Source organism: Chrysemys picta, chromosome 4, assembly GCF_011386835.1.
Source record: "Chrysemys picta bellii isolate R12L10 chromosome 4, ASM1138683v2, whole genome shotgun sequence".
NCBI lineage: Eukaryota > Metazoa > Chordata > Testudines > Emydidae > Chrysemys > Chrysemys picta.
Window position 1 is genome coordinate 61,335,339 of NC_088794.1, and position 17,151 is coordinate 61,352,489.

General features: G+C 50.0%; 1 protein-coding gene across 2 annotated transcripts in view; it reads right to left on the reverse strand.

The window, feature by feature from the left end:
* Positions 1 to 1,364: 1,364 nt before the first annotated feature.
* IPO9 (importin 9) overlaps positions 1,365 to 17,151 on the reverse strand; it is a 257,420-nt gene continuing 241,633 nt past the window's right edge. For both annotated transcript variants that reach the window (XM_065595104.1, XM_065595109.1), the window contains one exon: positions 1,365 to 2,442. In XM_065595104.1, the coding sequence (XP_065451176.1) occupies positions 2,377 to 2,442 (66 nt within the window). In that variant the 3' untranslated portion in view covers positions 1,365 to 2,376. The remainder of the gene's footprint in view (positions 2,443 to 17,151) is intronic.

The following is a 17,151-nucleotide window of genomic DNA, read 5'->3' on the forward strand; positions in this document are numbered from 1 at the left end:
TATTTTTCAACTTAATATATATTTTAAAGCATGTGAATTTGCACTTGTACTTCAGAGATTTTCTGAATCTCTGGTAACAGTGAAAACAAATTCTGAAATCTATCAGGTACTAAACTAGTCCAATTAAAGGGTACCTGGAACCTAAGGGCTACTTGAAAAACTCTATCTGCAGGCCAGTAAATAATATGATTGCCTGCAGTGGTAATGAGATTAAAATGTATGTCTTGAAATGTGGAGGCTTTAACATACACACAGCTATCATTAGCTTAAAAGAGTAAGTGTCCTGTCAGGGTAGTTCTTTGTCCCCTACCCTCCCAGCAAACGCAATCATGAACAGTGACAACTTCTCCTGGCTTCAGTTTACGGATACACTGAAGCTGTGGGGGTCCAAACGGTCAAAATGTCCATTGACTCCCTAACCCCATCCAAATGTCAGATGTAATCTCCGGAGCACTTACTAAAATCAATTGGGCATACCAGGTAGTCTAATTTCCCAGATGTCTTGGTAAATTACCCAATCCCACATGCATCCTCCCCATGGACCTGGCAGGATTTGGTATGTGGGAGGCCACACCCCCTTTACCGGTCCATATGCTTGGAAGGAGCATTGAGAACGTCTACACTTCCACCCAGAAAGTCTCCAAGTATGTCTCCATGGCCACAGATCAGATGGTACTCCTGATGTGTCTGTAAGGGCAGTGGGCCAAGCCTGAACATGCTAGATCCCACTGCAATGCCTTCCCAGCCTCAGTGATATTCAATACCATCTCTGTCAGCAACTTCTGGGTCATTGTCTGTATTTTGATGTGTTACAGGGGTAATAGTGTAATAGAGGAGATAGCAGGGGCAATGGCAACAAGGTGCCTTTGGTACTTATCATTTAAAATCTAATTAAGGAGGGCAATACATGCTGAAGGACTTATCCAAAACACAGGGCGCAGCCTGTAAAATAAACCTTAAAATCTAATCAATACCACGTTCCCAAGCATGGGTCCCACAAGTTTCTTTCTGCCAGTGTATAATTTTTTGTTTCTTCACCAGGGTCAGTTCTTAATGTCTCTTGTAGTCAGGAATCCCTGGACTTTGTGGTTTCAATGAAGCAAGTGTTCCTTCTTCTCTTCTCTTGAAACAGTGTGGTTTAGCATCATACAGGGGAGAGGTTACTAGCACATCACCCTGTAATGGTTTTGTGTCTTTTAGAAAAATTCAAAGCAACAGTAGGTCTGTCAGTGGACAAGGGAGAGGTTACTAGCACTTCACCTTGTCTTTTTTTCCTTTTTCCTTTCTTTCTTTTTCCTGCTGTCCAGAAGACACAGCAGAGCTAGAAGGAGAAATAGGCTTATCAGCAGCTGGAGAATCCTCTCCAGGTGGAGGGGTCTTTTTGCAGTGAGAAGCATGGGTCCAGGTGGGCAGTCCTTGGCACTTCACAGCAGTGTTGGTGGTTAACAGGACTTGGAAAGGGCCTTTCCAGTGTGGAGCCAAAGCAGTCTTTCGTTGATGGACTTTACATAGACTCAGTTTCCTTGTTTCAATAAATGGCAGGGCTGCTAGGGTCTTTGGATAGCACTTCTTTTATCTGTGAAAAAAAAAACCTAACACATTTCATTAGTGCCTGGCAGTGTTTTGCAGATCTCAGTTGCTTGGGCACATTCAGGCCCCCCCTTTTCGTGGCTGTCAGCCAGGTCTTATCTTTGGACTGAGCTTGCTAGCTATTTTTTCCTCAGTTAACTCATTCCGTGCTTTTTCCTCTTCTCCCTTTCTCGGCTTCTTTTAACCTACAAAGGAAACTTTCACTCTTCACTTATACACTTTTTTCCAACAATGAACGCATACACATTGCCATTATACAGTACATTAGTCTTATTATTCAATGTATGCCATGTACACTCTTCCAGTAAAATAACTTTATTACAGAGCTTTGGAGCAACAAACCGGGACAAGCACACCCACTTTTGAGGAGTCCACTTGGTACAACCTCTGGTGTCCAATCGCTTTCCTCCCTCCCCAGCCCTCTGGCTAGAAATCTGAGGTAGCCAGAAGGATCCCATGGGCAATATGGGGAGTGGGTTAACCTTCCATGTCCTTGTTTCCAAAGACTGTTGGTGTGCAAATTTTAACAACAATTTTTCAATTAAAAAATCTGGCCAATGAAGTGTCTTTTTCTTACTTAAGCAAATATATCAGACTTTAGTATATCACATTTTCCTGATTTATCCAAACACTTTGTATTCCAAGTTGAATAAAACAAGTATCTGCTTTTTGATTTAACCCTTCTATTTAAATTTGAGCTAGACTGTCCTATGAAAATATTAAATCCAACAATTCTGGCCACAAGACAAACATCACAAGACAGGACAAAGAACACAAAAATAATTCCTATTGTACCAGTAAATGCATGGTACATCGAATGCTATTCAGCTGGCATCCGTTTTCCCTGATGATCTGAAAGACAAAAGAACCGAGGTCTACCCCTTCTGAGCAGTCAGTCATTACTTAAAATATTTACTTTATTACACATACTCTTGTTGATTTTAGGCAAAACAGAGGAATTACCACATATTTCCTTGTATTTGTTTCATATGCAGCCCAGGTTTCAGTGGCTACTACCTTATTAGTTAGAAAATTGCATTAATACAGATGCTTTCTGGCTTGCTTCCAGATCCAAAGCTATCCACGGCTTAAAGATTCTTACTTAAAAAGGGACACAATTAACTTTCCCGGACTTTTGATTGCCTTTTACTTCTAACTCCTGCTTTCAAACACACAGTGATCTGAACAAGACAACACAACCTATATTGGTAGGTTTGCATTTCTTATACCTCTACTACAATATATACTGCACATGTTCTCCACAATTCAATTTCCACAACACTAGCCACATCCATTTCTACACAAGGTGTAACTATTTCTTTTTGAACACCGGGTAAAGGCCATTTACTTAACATATAATTCAAAGAGCTATCCTTAGAGGGTTTTACCAGAGAGTGTCTCCTTATCCTATTAGGACTCACCTTATCGGAGCACGAACCCCAGGGGCTGCGGTGAAGCAGAGAAAAGGGGCGAAACACCCCGTTGGCGCCGTTCCCAGTTCGCCGCAGCCGTCCAGAGTCCAATGTCCGAGCCAGGAGAGTCCCGGCGGAGTCACCAGAAACTGTTACCGAAATATCGGGTCCACCTAGCTGAGAGCCAATAACAGCCAGACAGGGATAAGGAGGAGTTGCTTTATTCTGCAGAATAAAGGAGAGCTTTGCACCTTGGTACAAAAACTCTGTCTCATACACATTTTACCATTCCAATTATCATCCTGGGGATTTGAAATCCCCATGCCTATAATTACTTACTCCTTTCCTTCCTCTATGCCCTCAAAGTTTCCAACCTGTTTTCCAGTCAAGAAGCCATACCGACCCGCAGTCTGGATACCAGGGGCACTGGCGATCTATTTCCCTTAGGGGGTCCTCAATATGAGCGACCGGGACAACGATGCATGATCGCTGCCGTGTAATCTTGAACTCTCTTGTGTGCTCCTTCTGGGCACTGGAAAGTTCGCCCCCCATACTCACGAATAAGGGGCGGCAAACAGCCGCGGGCGCGCTCGGCATATCCAGCCGGTGAGTAGGGGGTTATCACGTCGGGGTCACCAGCTGTGGTGACGACGCAGGAAAGGAAACAGAACACCAGGTCTGTGGTAGCCGAAAAGCCCCTCTACCTCCAGGAACTTTTTCTGGGGCTTTTATTCTTTACTTACTTTGTTTACAACACTTCTTAGTGGTTACATTCCTGCGCATAAAAAGGCCAGGCAGTATACATGCACATAAGATAACAAACCCATCTCTTGAGCGCGTGAATGCCAGCTGCGAGGAAACAATCAAATCAGCCAAATAAGTTTCCCAAACATAGGCGCTAGAACAAGGTCACTCCTGCCTCATTGCCAAGGGAACAGTTTGCCGTTCTTCAAGGCTTGTGATTAGGGAGCAACACATTCCTACACAGGACAACTGAGCGTGATAACAGGACATACATAAATCTGTGATTGTACCATTCCCCACCCCACCCCCTTGCCCTTTCTGTTTCCCAAGCAGTGTTTCTTTTCAATAAATGAATTTTCTTTTCAATAAATGGATTTCTTTGCTTTGAAAACATTCTTTATTATTGCATAAAGTAAAAGCTACCTTAGCCCAGGAAAGCAACAGGCACTGCAAGTCAGTGCATCATACGTAGTAAACTCAGATTACTACTCATATTGGAACCACTGCACTTCACTCCCGGGCAGGGCACCAGACATTACTGGTGGCTTTCAGCCTCAAATTGCTCCCTCAAGGTATTCCTAATCCTTGCAGCCCCGCATTGGGCCCCTCTAATAGCCTGCTCTCTGGCTGTGCAAATTCAGCCTCCAGGTGTTCAACCTCGGAGGTCCATGCCTGAGTGAAGCTTTCACCCTTCCCTTCACAAATATTATGCAGGGCACAGCACGTGGATATAACTGCGGGGATGCTGTTTTAAGCCAGGTCCAGCTTCCCATACAGAGAGCGCCAGCAGCCCTTTAAACAGCCAAAAGCACACTCCACAGTCATTCTGCACTGGCTCAGCCTGTTGTTGAACCGCTCCTTGCTGCTGTCAAGACTCCCTGTGTAGGGTTTCACGAGCCACGGCATTAAAAGGTAAGCGGGGTCTCCAAGGATCACAATGGGCATTTCGACTTCCCCTACGGTGATCTTCCGGTCTGGGAAAAAGGTCCCAGCTTGCAGCTTCCTGAACAGGCCAGTGTTCCGAAAGATGCGTGTGTCATGCCCTTTTCCGGGCCAGCCTGCATTAATGTCAATGAAACGCCCACGGTGATCCACAAACGCCTGGAGAACCATAAAGAAATACCCCTTCCGACTAACGTACTCGGATCCTAGGTGGGGTGGTGCCAGAATAGGAATGTGCGTCCCATCTATCGCCCCTCGACAGTTAGGGAACCCCATTTGTGCAAAGCCAGCCACAATGTCATGCACGTTACCCAGAGTCACAGTTCTTCTGAGCATGATGCGATTAATGGCCCTGCAAACTTGCATCAACACAATTCCAACGGTCGACTTTCCCACTCCAAACTGGTTTGCGACCGACCGGTAGCTGTCTGGAGTTGCCAGCTTCCAGATTGCAATAGTCACCCGCTTCTCCACTGGCAGGGCAGCTCTCAATCTTGTGTCCTTGCGCCGCAGGGTAGGGGCGAGCTCCTCACACAGTCCCATGAAAGTGGCTTTTCTCATCCAAAAGTTCTGCAGCTACTGCTCGTCATCCCAGACTTCCATGACGATGTGATCCCACACTCGGTGTTTGTTTCCTGAGCCCAAAAGCGGCGTTCCACGGTGCTGAGCATGTCCGTGAATGCCACAAGCAATTTCGTGTCGTACGCGTTACGCGGCTCAATAACATCGTCGGACTCCTCACTCTCACTGTCACTTTGGATCTTAAGGAATAGTTTGACAGCCAAACATGCCGTGCTGGTGAGATAAGTCAGCATATGCCTCAGCAGTTCAGGCTCCATTTCCCGCAGACAGATAGCGCTGCTCAGAAACCGTTGAAAGATGGCGCCAAAGGTGGACAGAAACAAAGAGATTTCTGGGATGCGAAGCGATGCATCATGGGGCGTTGGGACAGGACCCAGAATGCCCCGCACCTACGCCCCCTTCCCACAACCCACGGCGCCAGAATGGGAAGAGGTGCTCTGTGGGATAGCTGCCCATAATGCACCGCTCCCAGTGGCGCAGCAAATGCTGCAAATGTGGCCACGACAGTGCACTGGGCAGCTGTCAATGTGGGCAGACTGCAGCGCTTTCCCTACTCAGCTGTACGAAGTCAGGTTTAACTCACAGCACTGTACATCTGCAAGTGTAGCCAAGGCCTAAATAACCTCTCAAGGTCCCTTCTAGTCCTACGATTCTATGCTAAACCTACCATGTCACCCCTGAGAGAGTTGAACTGTAGCCCAGCAGGCTCACACCTTCGGTGGGATTCTGGGAGAGGGTGTGTAAGCTAACAGAGAGTCCAAGAAGCCAGCATTTGTTCCAGGGAGTGGGCTGCTGAGCCATGTGATGGTAGCTTTCAGGAGGGGGTGCTAAATAGAGGGTCTGACACCCCAAGAGAATGGCCTAGGAGCCCAAAGACTGGGACAGTGCCTGGACTGTTCAGGCTCTGGAGTCTTAAAACACCAGAGGATCCAGAGGCTTTATTTCCCCCCACAGCTGTCTGGTGGCTGGATCTGTGACAGGAGTATTTTGTAGTCAGTTTGCATCCAGCTGGATTAGGCCTCGCTAGATGGAAAAACAGTTACCTACATACACATAACTCTTTCTCTTCGAGGTGTAATGCAGCCGTGCATTCTACGTAGGTGACTCCCAAGTAGTATGCATAGGAGATGGGGCTCAGAATCTATTTAAACAAGGACTGCAGGATTGCCTCCCCAAAGTTTGCATCAGATTGGGATGCAATATTAATAACATAGTGATTTGTAAAAGTATGCACACAGGACCAAGTGGTAGCCCTGCAAATGTCTAATATAGGAATGTCACTTAGAAATGCCATCAATTTCGCCTGGGCACCCATGGAATGAGCTAGCACCCTTTGAGGAAGTATAGCCTAGGCTACTTTGTATGCTGTCATAACGCAGGAAGTTATCCCCCTGGAGATCATCTGCAAAGAGACCCTTGGCCCATCATCGGTCTGTATATGAAAAACAAACAAGATGAGGAGCAGAAAGGTTTGGTCCTAGCAAGATAAAAAGTTAAACATCACCTGACATCCAGTATGTGAAGATGTTCCTCTGAGGTTCAGTGAGGCTTAGGGAAGAGCGCTCTATAGCTTGATTTAAGTGAGTCTGGGAAAACACTTTGGATAAAAACTTTAGGTTACAGGCGCAAAGTTACTTTGTCTTTAGAAATTTCCATGTAAGGGTGCTCCGCCATCAAAGCTGCAACTCACTCTCCTTGCAGACATGATAGCCAGAAGGAGGTTAGTTTTCTGACACAGAAGGGAGAAAGAAGACATTGCCTAAGGCTCGAACAGAGGTCCCATAAGAGCCACTATGACAATGTTAAGGTCCCACAAAGAAATCATCTCTTTAATTTTTGGGTGGAGTTGAGTGACTCCTTTCAAGAACCTCACTGATATGGCGTTTGAAAACACCAACTTCACATGGATGGGTTGATACAACACTGAAATCCTCACCAGGTGGACTCTCAATTAATTATTCGCAAGACCAGAAGTCTCATGGTATAACAGGTATTCCAAGATGTCCTGTATACAAGCCAGCTTTGGTTGAACTCCCCAATCTAATGACCATATCAAGAACCACTTCCACTTGTCTGAATAAGCTGCTCTGTTGGAAGGCTTCCTACTATTGAGCAAGATTTGCTGTACTGCCTCTGAATATCATTCCTCCTCTTCCTCTAACCATGCAGCATACATACTGTGAGATGCAGGGAGCTGAACATTGGATGCAAACCTGACCATGATGCTGAATCAGGTCATAATGAAGAGGAAGGGATATGAGAAGTTGAACTAATAACATAAAGAGGTCAGGTTGGAACAATGAGAGTGAGCTTGACATGGTCCAGTTTTAGCTTGAGAATGGCCTGTGGGATGACCAAAATCGGAGGAAAACACACACAGGAGTGCCAATTCCCAGTTCAAGTGAAAAGCATTGATCAAAGAGCCAGGTCTGAGTCCCTGCTCAGGAGCAAAACAGACAGCATTTCTTCTGGTCTCTCCTGGCGAACAGATTGACCATTAGGATGCTCCAAACTGGAAAGATGGATCACGGGACCCTGGGCTTCAGGGACCATGAAGAAAAAATTCAGGGAGAAATGTCTGCTCAGGTGATCTTCCAGGGGATTCTGGACGGCAGGTAAGGGATTGGCCATGGGGGTAATATTTTCCCTGATGCAAAACTACCACAGGCTGATAGCCTCCTGACACCGCACATTGGAGTGTGCACCCCCTCCCCTCACCTGTTCACATAAAACATCACAATGGTATTGTCGGTGAGTATGAGAACTGCTGAGTCCCTGATGTGATCTTGAAAGGTCTGACAGGCATTCTAGATGGCACGAAGCTCCAGGAAGTGTACTGTTCTGACCACACACTTTGAGTTTTCAGCGACCCTAGATGCCCTCCCGAACCTATTCAGGAGCTATCAATGACTGGTGGTTGGTGGGGATTGAGACAAAGAAATGTCTTGGCATACATTTTGCTGAATCATCCACCACTGTAAGGAGTCCAGGATCGGCAGGGGAGTCGGAGCAACCTGTCCAAGGGGTGATGATTCTGATAGCAGACCAACTTCAGCCACATCTGAAAAAGGACACAGGCGCAGCCTGGCATATTGGACTACCTACGTGCATTCATCCATAAGGCCTGGCAACCTCAAGCATACCCAGGTTGTGGTTAAGGATTGAGACTGCAGCTCCAGACATAGGTGGTGGATTGCCTGGAATTGTTGAGTCAGTAGAAATGCTCTCAAACTTGTAGAGTCTATCAGGAACCCAATGAACTTGATTCTTCAAGTTGGAACCAATGCTGACTGACTGCAGTTTAGGATGAGACCTAGACAATCAAGTAGACATAGTGTGAAGTGAAGAAGTGAGAAGACTCCCTCACTGGACTTGCCCCTCAATAACCAATCATCCAGATACAGGAAGATATGAATTTCCCTCTTCGTGAAGTATCCTGTAACCACAATATACACTAGGTAAAAACCCAGGAAGAGGAAGACAAACCAAAAGGCAGCACAGCATACAGGCCAGCCACAACAAACCTGAGGAACCTACTGTGGCTCAAGAGAATTGCTACATGGAAATCAGTGTCCTGCAGGTCAAGGGCAGCAAACCAGTCATCATGATTTAAGGTGAGGAAGCTTATTTGTTGACATCAGGGAGGTCAACGATAGGTCTCATTCCTCCCTTGGACTTGGGAAAAAACAGTTACCTACCTTTCATAACTGTTGTTCTTCGAGGTGTGTTGCTCATGTCCATTCCATGTTAGGTGTGTGCACGCTCACATGCACGGCTGCTGGAGATTTTTGCCTTAGTGGTATTCGTAGGGCTGGGTCTGGTGGCCCCTGGAGCTCATGTGCCAGTATATTAGGCATTGCTGGCCCTGCACCCTTTCAGTTCCTTCTTGCTGTCAACTCCAACAATGGGGTAGGAGGGTGAGTCATGGAATGGACATGAGCAACACATCTCAAAGAACAACAGTTACAAAAGGTAGGTAACAATTTTTTCTTCTTTGAGTGCTTGCTCATGTTAATTCCCATGTTAGGTAACTCACAAGCAGTATCCCTAGAGGTGGGCTCAGAGTTCACGGACATGCTGTTTGCAGCACTCCTCTGCCGAAGCTGGCATCATCCCGGTCCTGCTGGGTGATGGCATAATGGGACGCGAAGGTGTGGACTGAAGACCAGGTAGTGGCTCTGCAGATGTCCTCGATCGGTACCTGAATGAGGAAAGCTGCCGATAAAGCTTGTGCCCTTGTGGAATGGGCTATCACAATAGCCGGTAGTGACATCCCCGCTTGCTCATAGCAGAATTTGATGCAAGCAGTTATCCACGAGGAGATTCCCTGGGAGGAAACCAGCAGACCTTTCATCCTGTCTGCCATTGCAATGAAGAGCTGCGTCGACTTATGGAAGGGTTTGGTTCTCTCAATATAGAAGGCCAGCACCCGTCTAATATCCAGAGTATGCAACCTGCGTTCCTTGCTGGATTTGTGAGGTTTTGGAAAAAAACACTGGTAGGAATATAAAAAGCCCACTCCTAAGCGACCAGAGGAGCTAGTGAACAGGAGCAGCTAATGGGAGTTTTGTGAGAGAGTTCTCCAGGTGAAGGAAGAGAGATTACATGATCTTTGGGGTAAGTTTGTTGCCTGTTGTGTGTGTATCTGTGCTTGTGGTGTGCTTGCTGCTTGACTGAAATATACCGTGTACTCTGTTTTTTTGTTAGGGGGCCCGTGTGCTGACCATGTGTGTGCTGAGCCTAGCGGCCTGCTAGGCAAGGTGTAATGTTATTGACATGAACTGTGACCGTATAGATCATTGTTGCAAACAAGGTCCTGTAGTGGCACCAAACTTGTACAAAGGCGATCAAGTAAGGTGTCTATGAAAAGGTTATGATTTGCTGGTTATGATTATGCTATCTGTATGCATGTATCATTTTTGTATTTAAAGTTCTTCTTTGAGTGATTGCTCATGTCTATTCCACAGTAGGTGTGCGTGCTCGCCACGTACACTGGTGCCGGACGTTTTTCCCATAGCATTATCCATGGGGGGTGGGGGAGAGTGCCCCCTGCAACCTCTGGAGTGGCACCTGCCTGGTGCGGTATAAGTGAAGGTGCGTCGGAACTGCTCAGCTCCAGCCTTGCTGCAGCTTGTCCCCAGAACTCTTCATTCAGTAGGACCTGTAGTCAGTTTAGTTTTCAGTGAAGTTTAGTCAGTTGGTGAGCCTGGGCTGGGGCATGTCCCGTGCCCCGGGATTTAAGTCATGTGGCTCCTGTAGGCGTTCTATGCCAAGGAGTGACCCACACACAGACTGTCTGCGCTGCTTGGGAGAAACCCGTATCAGCGAAAGGTGTAAGATCTGCAAGTCGTTCAAGCCCCGGACTAAAAAAGAAAGGGACATTAGACTCCGGGACATCCTGATGGAGTTGGTGCTGGCCCCGACCCTGGCCCACTGCTCCGATCCGGTACCTAGCACCACGTCGTCGGTGCGTGGAGACCCTCCAGTACCTTCAATTAGTTGGCACTGCTCCCCTTCCACGGGGCATGCCAAGAGGACCGGAAAGACTCCCTCTTCACAACAGCACCGAGGGAAGTCGGGGTCAGAGACTAGACCCATGTTGGGTAGTCCTTGGTTCCAATTGGGCCCTAGGCCTCTGACTCATGCATAGCGGAGTAGCCTGGCCCCTTCGGAGCAAGCCTCTCAGGATGTCCAGATGCCATCTATGCCCAAAGCCCTCCAGGTGGCTAAGGACGTCATGTCCATGCCGGTGCTGGGAGCGCCACCGATGTCAGCCCCACGCTCCAGAGGCAAGCCACCGCTGGGATCGCTGCAGTCACCGCCGGTCCGGTACTGGTCTCTGTTGAGGGAATGTTCCCGACACCGCTCACTGCCCAGTGACCGTTCAGGGCTCAATCCATGTGGATCGCCCTCAACGCTGGCCAGACTGTTTGGATGGGTGCGATCCGATTGGGACTCCCGGCACCGCTCGTCTTCACGGAGCGAGTAGAGACGGGACCGTGGCGGATGTCGCCAACGATCCTCGTCTCGAAGGCGGTACTGCATTCGGTTGCAGCATGACCGTCGACACCGTTCCCACTCCCAGTCTCCGCCAAGGCACCATAGCTCTGAGCGTCGATCGCTGGCTCCTCGCCATTTCAGGTCCGCCCGTCGAGATCACTCGTGGAGCAGCCACTACAGTCAGTGCCCTTCTCCCACCTCGAGGTCACGGTCCCATGGTCGACGTAGATCCCGACACCGCAGCCACTCCCGGTCCGGAGGCAGCAGCATGTCGTATGCCAGCCCTACTTCCACTCACGGTTGCCTATCTACAGGCCAGGCTAGCCAGCCCAATTGGCCAGCCCCGCCGGTGCCTCAGCAAGTGCAATGGCACTGTGCGCCATGGCTGGCACTGTGGCCTCTGGCACAGCCCCCGGTGGGGGCTCGCTCGGTGGCTGGGGTGTCGGAAGCACCATTGGCCTCCATCCCTAGGCTGCCAAGAAAAGGGTCGACGGGCCCCGCTTCCTCAGTGCCATGCCCAGAGTCCGACCAGATGATGGATCCTCCAGTGCCAGCCAACACCCAAAGCACCGCACCAGCCTCCTTGCCCCATCCTGAGGAGCTCATTGTGGCCCTGCCCCCCTCAGTCCTGCAGGAGGACTACCGGGCCCATCAAGACTTACAGGGAGCGACAGGGACAGCCAGCCCCGACCCCAAAGAATAAAGATTCTCAGAGGCTGGATGCTTTCGGGAGAAAAATTTATTCGTCGTCAAGCTTCCAGCTGAGGGTAGCAAACCATCAGGCTCTCCTGGGTCGCTACAAGTTTAATCTCTGGGGATCCCTCCCCAAGTTCGAGGGCTCCTCCGGGAGCACAATAGAAAGGAGTTTAAGGCGCTTGAGGAGGAAAGGGCAGCCACCGCAAGGGCGTCTCTGCAGGCTGCTTTGGATGCAGTGGACACGGCCGCACGGTCCATGGCCTCAGCGGTGTCCATGAGACGGGTGTCCTGGCTTCTGCTCTCTGGGCTATCCAGCGAAGTGCAGTCGTCGATGCAGGATCTCCCTTTTGACGGAAAGGCGCTGTTTGTGGAGGAAACAGACACAAGGCTGCATGGCATGAAAGACACCTGCACGACCCTCCAGACCTTGGGCCTCTATGTCCCTGCTCTGGCAAAACCCAAGTTTAAGCGACAGCAGGTTCCCGCCCAGGCCACCCTCCCGAAATATGAAGCCGCCCACAAGAAGCAACAGGACTATAAGAAATGCCTGCAAAGACAATACTGGTCTGCCCCCCAGCCTGGGTCCTCTAAGGGCAAGCAGGTGGGTAAAAGGCAGTTTTGACGGGATGCTCGGGGGTACCCCGCCAGTTTCCAGCAGGGATTCACCCCCAATAAAGCTCCCTTTTTCCAATCGATGGTGTGCATTCCTCCCGGAATGGTCGTGGCTCACCTCGGACTGTTGGGTCCTCAACACCATCTCCCGATGTTACACCCTCCAGTTTACCTCCTACCCACCCAACCATCCCCCGCCCCCATCCCTCTTGGGGGACCCATCGTACGAGGCTCTGCTCGAGCAGGAGGTCGGGAGGCTCCTGGAACTGGAAGCGATCGAGGCTGTGCCAAGGAGTTCCTGGGCAAGGGGTATTACTCCCAGTATTTCCTTATCCTGAAGGCCAAAGGGGCGCTCAGACCCCTACTGGACCTGTGAGGTCTGAACCAGTACTTGGTAAACTGAAGTTTCGCATGGTTTCCTGGCCTTCATCATCCCCTCCCTGGATCCTGCGGATTGGTACGCGGCCCTCGATCTACAGGACGCGTACTTCCGCATCCATATATTCGAGGGGCACAGGCGCTTCCTCTGTTTTGTGGTGGGACAGAATCACTACCAATTTACGGTCCTCCCAGTTGGTCTGTCCAGTGCCCCCAGGGTCTTTACAAAGTGCATGTCGGTAGTAGTGGCCTACCACAGGCACCGGGGGTTCCAGATATTCCCCTATCTGGACAACTGGCTGGTCAAAGGCACCTCCCGGTCACAGGTGAGGGATCATGTGGCACTCCTCCTGTCCACATGCACCGCCCTGGGCCTGTTGGTAAACAACGCCAAGTCCACGTTAGTCCCGGTCCGACGCATAGAGTTTGTTGGGGAGCTCCTGGACGCAACCTCGGCCAGGGCCTCTCTCCCCCCAGACAGGTTTGAGAGCCTGAAAGGGCTCATCAACTCGATCGTAAGGTTCCCAGTGATGACAGCCAGGTCCTGCCTGCAACTGCTAGGTCACATGTAGGCGTGCACATATGTGGTCCACCATGCCAGGCTCAGGATGAGGCCCCTACAACTCTGGCTGGCTTTGCAGTTCTCCCAAGCCACGGCCAGGTTGGACAAGGTCCTCACCATGCCGAATTCAGTGACTGCCTCCCTACTGTGGTGGTCCACACCGGGCAACATGCTCCGAGGGGGTCCCATTCAGGAACAGGGCCCTGTCTGTGGAGCTGGTGTCCGATGCATCGGACCTGGGCTGGGGAGCCCATGTGGGGAATTTGCAGACCCAAGGCCTGTGGTCTCCGCAAGACCTGACCCTTCACATAAATGTCAAGGAACTCAGGGTGATGCTGCTGGCGTGTATGGCCTTCCACTTGCATCTGAAGGGCAAGGCAGTCACGGTTCTCACGGACAACACGGCCTCGATATTCTATATCAACAGTCAAGGTGGGGCCCGATTCTCCGCCCTTTGCCACGAAGCCCTCAGCCTGTGGAACTTCTGTATAGCCCACGACATCCACTTAAAAGCCTTTCACCTACCGGGCGCCCGGAACGTGAGTGCAGATCGCTTGAGCAGGGACTTTTCCTCTCAGCACGAGTGGTCCCTACACCCGGAAGTGGCCCAACCCAACAGAACCAACGATGCCCCCAGTTCTGCTCCAGCGGGGGCCTGGGGAGGGGTGCTATCTCCGATGCCTTTATCCTGTCCTGGTCAGGCCAATTCCTATACGCCTTCCCCCCATTCCCACTGATCAGCGGGGTCCTAGAGAAAATAAAGACGGACAAGGCCAGGGTCCTCCTCATTGCCCTGGCATGGCCCAGGCAGCACTGGTACGGAACCCTCTTGGGCCTGACGGTGGCTCCGCCATGGCCGTTGCTGCTCCGTCCGGACCTGCTCTCTCGACCGGGCCGTCTCCTCCACCCCAACGTGGCAGCTCTTCACCTCACAGCATGGCTGCTCAGTGACTAGATGGCGAGGAGAGGACATGCTCAGCTCTGGTTCAGCACGTCCTCCTTGAGAGTAGACGGCCCTCCACTCGTCACTCCTACATGGCGAAGTGGACTCGTTTTGCTAGGTGGGCGACGGACCAAGGTGTATCCCCAACGGCCGCCCTGATCCAGCTTATCCTCGATTACCTCCTCAGCCTGAGGGCCCAGGGCCAGGCACCCTCATTGGTCAGGGTGCATCTGGCAGCCATATCGGCATTCCATCCCCCGGTGCAAGGATACACGGTGTTCTCCCATGCTATGACTGGCTGGTTCCTTAAGAGTTTGGACTGGCTTTACCCGTATTCTAAGCCCCTGGTCCCGCAGTGGGACCTGAATCTGGTGCTGGCTCGACTTACGGAGCCCCCGTTTGAGCCACTGGCCACATGTTCCTGGTCTCACCTCTCATGGAAGGTGGTCTTCCTGGTTGCTATCACGTCAGCCAGGCAGGTCTCAGAGCTCAGGGCCATTCCTCCCGAAGGTTGTCTCCGCCTACCACATGGGTCAGGACATTTTTCTACCAGTCCTTTGCCCCAAACCTCACGCGACTAATGAGGAACGCCGCCTCCACACACTTGATGTGAGGCGGGCTCTGGCATTCTACCTTGAGAGAACCAAGCCGTTCAGGAGGTCCTTGAAGCTGTTTGTCGCCTCGGCTGAGCGCGCGAGAGGCCAGCCGATTTCCACTGAGGGACTGTCCAACTGGATTACTTTGTGCATCCGCTCCTGTTATAAGCTGGTGGGTGTTCCCCGACTGCCTATTGTTAGGGCACACTCGATGTGGGAGCAGGCCTCGTCGCCTGCCTTTGTGGCCCAGGTCCCCATTCAGGACATTTGTAGGGCCGCCATGTGGTCTTTGGTTCACAGGTTCACCTCGCGCTATGCGATAGTCTCCCAAACCAGGGATGACGCTGGGTTCAGCAGGGCGGTACTCCGTCCCAAGAACTTGTGAATTCCTACCCACCTCCAGCAGATTCTGTCAACCTAGGCTCTCTTGGCGACTTCCAAGTTGTGGTGTACCCTGTGGTTACCAACCGGTTGTAGACGCCAGATAAACCTGTTCAGTGTTGTGTATAGTTCCTCCCTTTGGTTCCCCAAAGTTCAAGGACCATTCTTAACTGTGCCAAAGGTTACCAGGTTTTATGCTGACTTACTCTTAACTGATTATACTTTTAGCTATATAGCGGATCTTACAGGCCGGTAGGCTTCTTGCATTTAAGCAAAACTTATTATTAGGAAACATGTCATATGCCTCAACACATCCTAAATTCAAAGGAATTAATACTAATAAAATATAAGAATGAAATGGATTAATTCAGAAAAAGAAACATATTATTTGATACGGCTGGCAGGATTAGTAGGATAGAATAGCTAGCAAAGTAATCTTATGGGCTACAGAGCTCCTGGCCCTCAGAGACCATGTACGGGCTTTGGAAACTAGAGTGGCTGAACTGGAGGAGCTGAGGGAGACAGTTACATAGAAGAGACTTTCCGGGACATAGTAGAACAGTCCCACCCCCAGTCTGACAGCCTCTGTGCTGTTGAGGAAGACGAAAGTCTGGAGGAAGGAGAGCACCTAACTGGAGCAGAGGGAAACAATCCCATAGTTGGGACCCTCCTTCCAGATGATGTTATGGTATCCTCTCGCACTGAGGATACCTCTCCGGGGGAGGGAACTCCAGCTATTAGAAAGAGACAAATATTAGTAATGGGCGATTCCATCATTAGAAACATAGATAGCTGGGTTTGCGATGACCGGGAGAACCGCATGGTGACTTGCCTGCCTGGTGCGAAGGTTGGGGATCTCTCAAGACATCTAGACAGACTTATGTGTAGTACTGGGGAGGAGCCAACGGTCGTGCTACATGTAGGTACCACTGACATAGGGAAAGGTAAGAGAGGTCCTGGAGGCCAAATTTAGGCTTCTAGATAAGAGATTGAAGTCCAGCACCTCCATGGTAGCATGGTAGCATTCTCTGAGATGCTCCCAGTTTGCAGATGGAGATATCATTAGAGGAGGTTTTGGAAGAAATTGATAAATTAAACAGCAATAAGTCACCAGGACCAGATGGTATTCACCCAAGAGTTCTGAAGGAACTCAAATGTGAAATTGCAGAACTACTAAGTGTAGTCTGTAACCTATCATTTAGATCAGCTTCTCTACCAAATGACTGGAGGGTAGCTAATATGATGCCAATTTTTAAAAAGGGCTCCAGAGGTGATCCCAGCAATTACAGGCCTGTAAGCCTGACTTCAGTACGGGGCAAACTGGTTGAAACTATAATAAACAAAGAGAGGGAAGAACATCTTCACAAGCAGGCTGTCTAACCTGGTGAGGAGGGCTTTAAACTAGGTTCACCGGGGGAAGGAGACCAAAGCCCTGAGGTAAGTGGGGAAATGGGATACAGGGAGGAAACACGAGCAGGAGAGTGCAAGAGGGGAGGACTCCTGTCTCAGACTGAGAAAGCGGGACAATCAGCGAGTTATCTAAAGTGCCTATACACAAATGCAAGAAGCCTGGGAAACAAGCAGGGAGAACTGGAAGTCCTGGCACAGTCAAGGAACTATGATGTCATTGGAATAACAGAGACTTGGTGGGATAACTCATGATTGGAGTATTGTCATGGATGGATATAAACTGTTCAGGAAGGACAGGCAGGG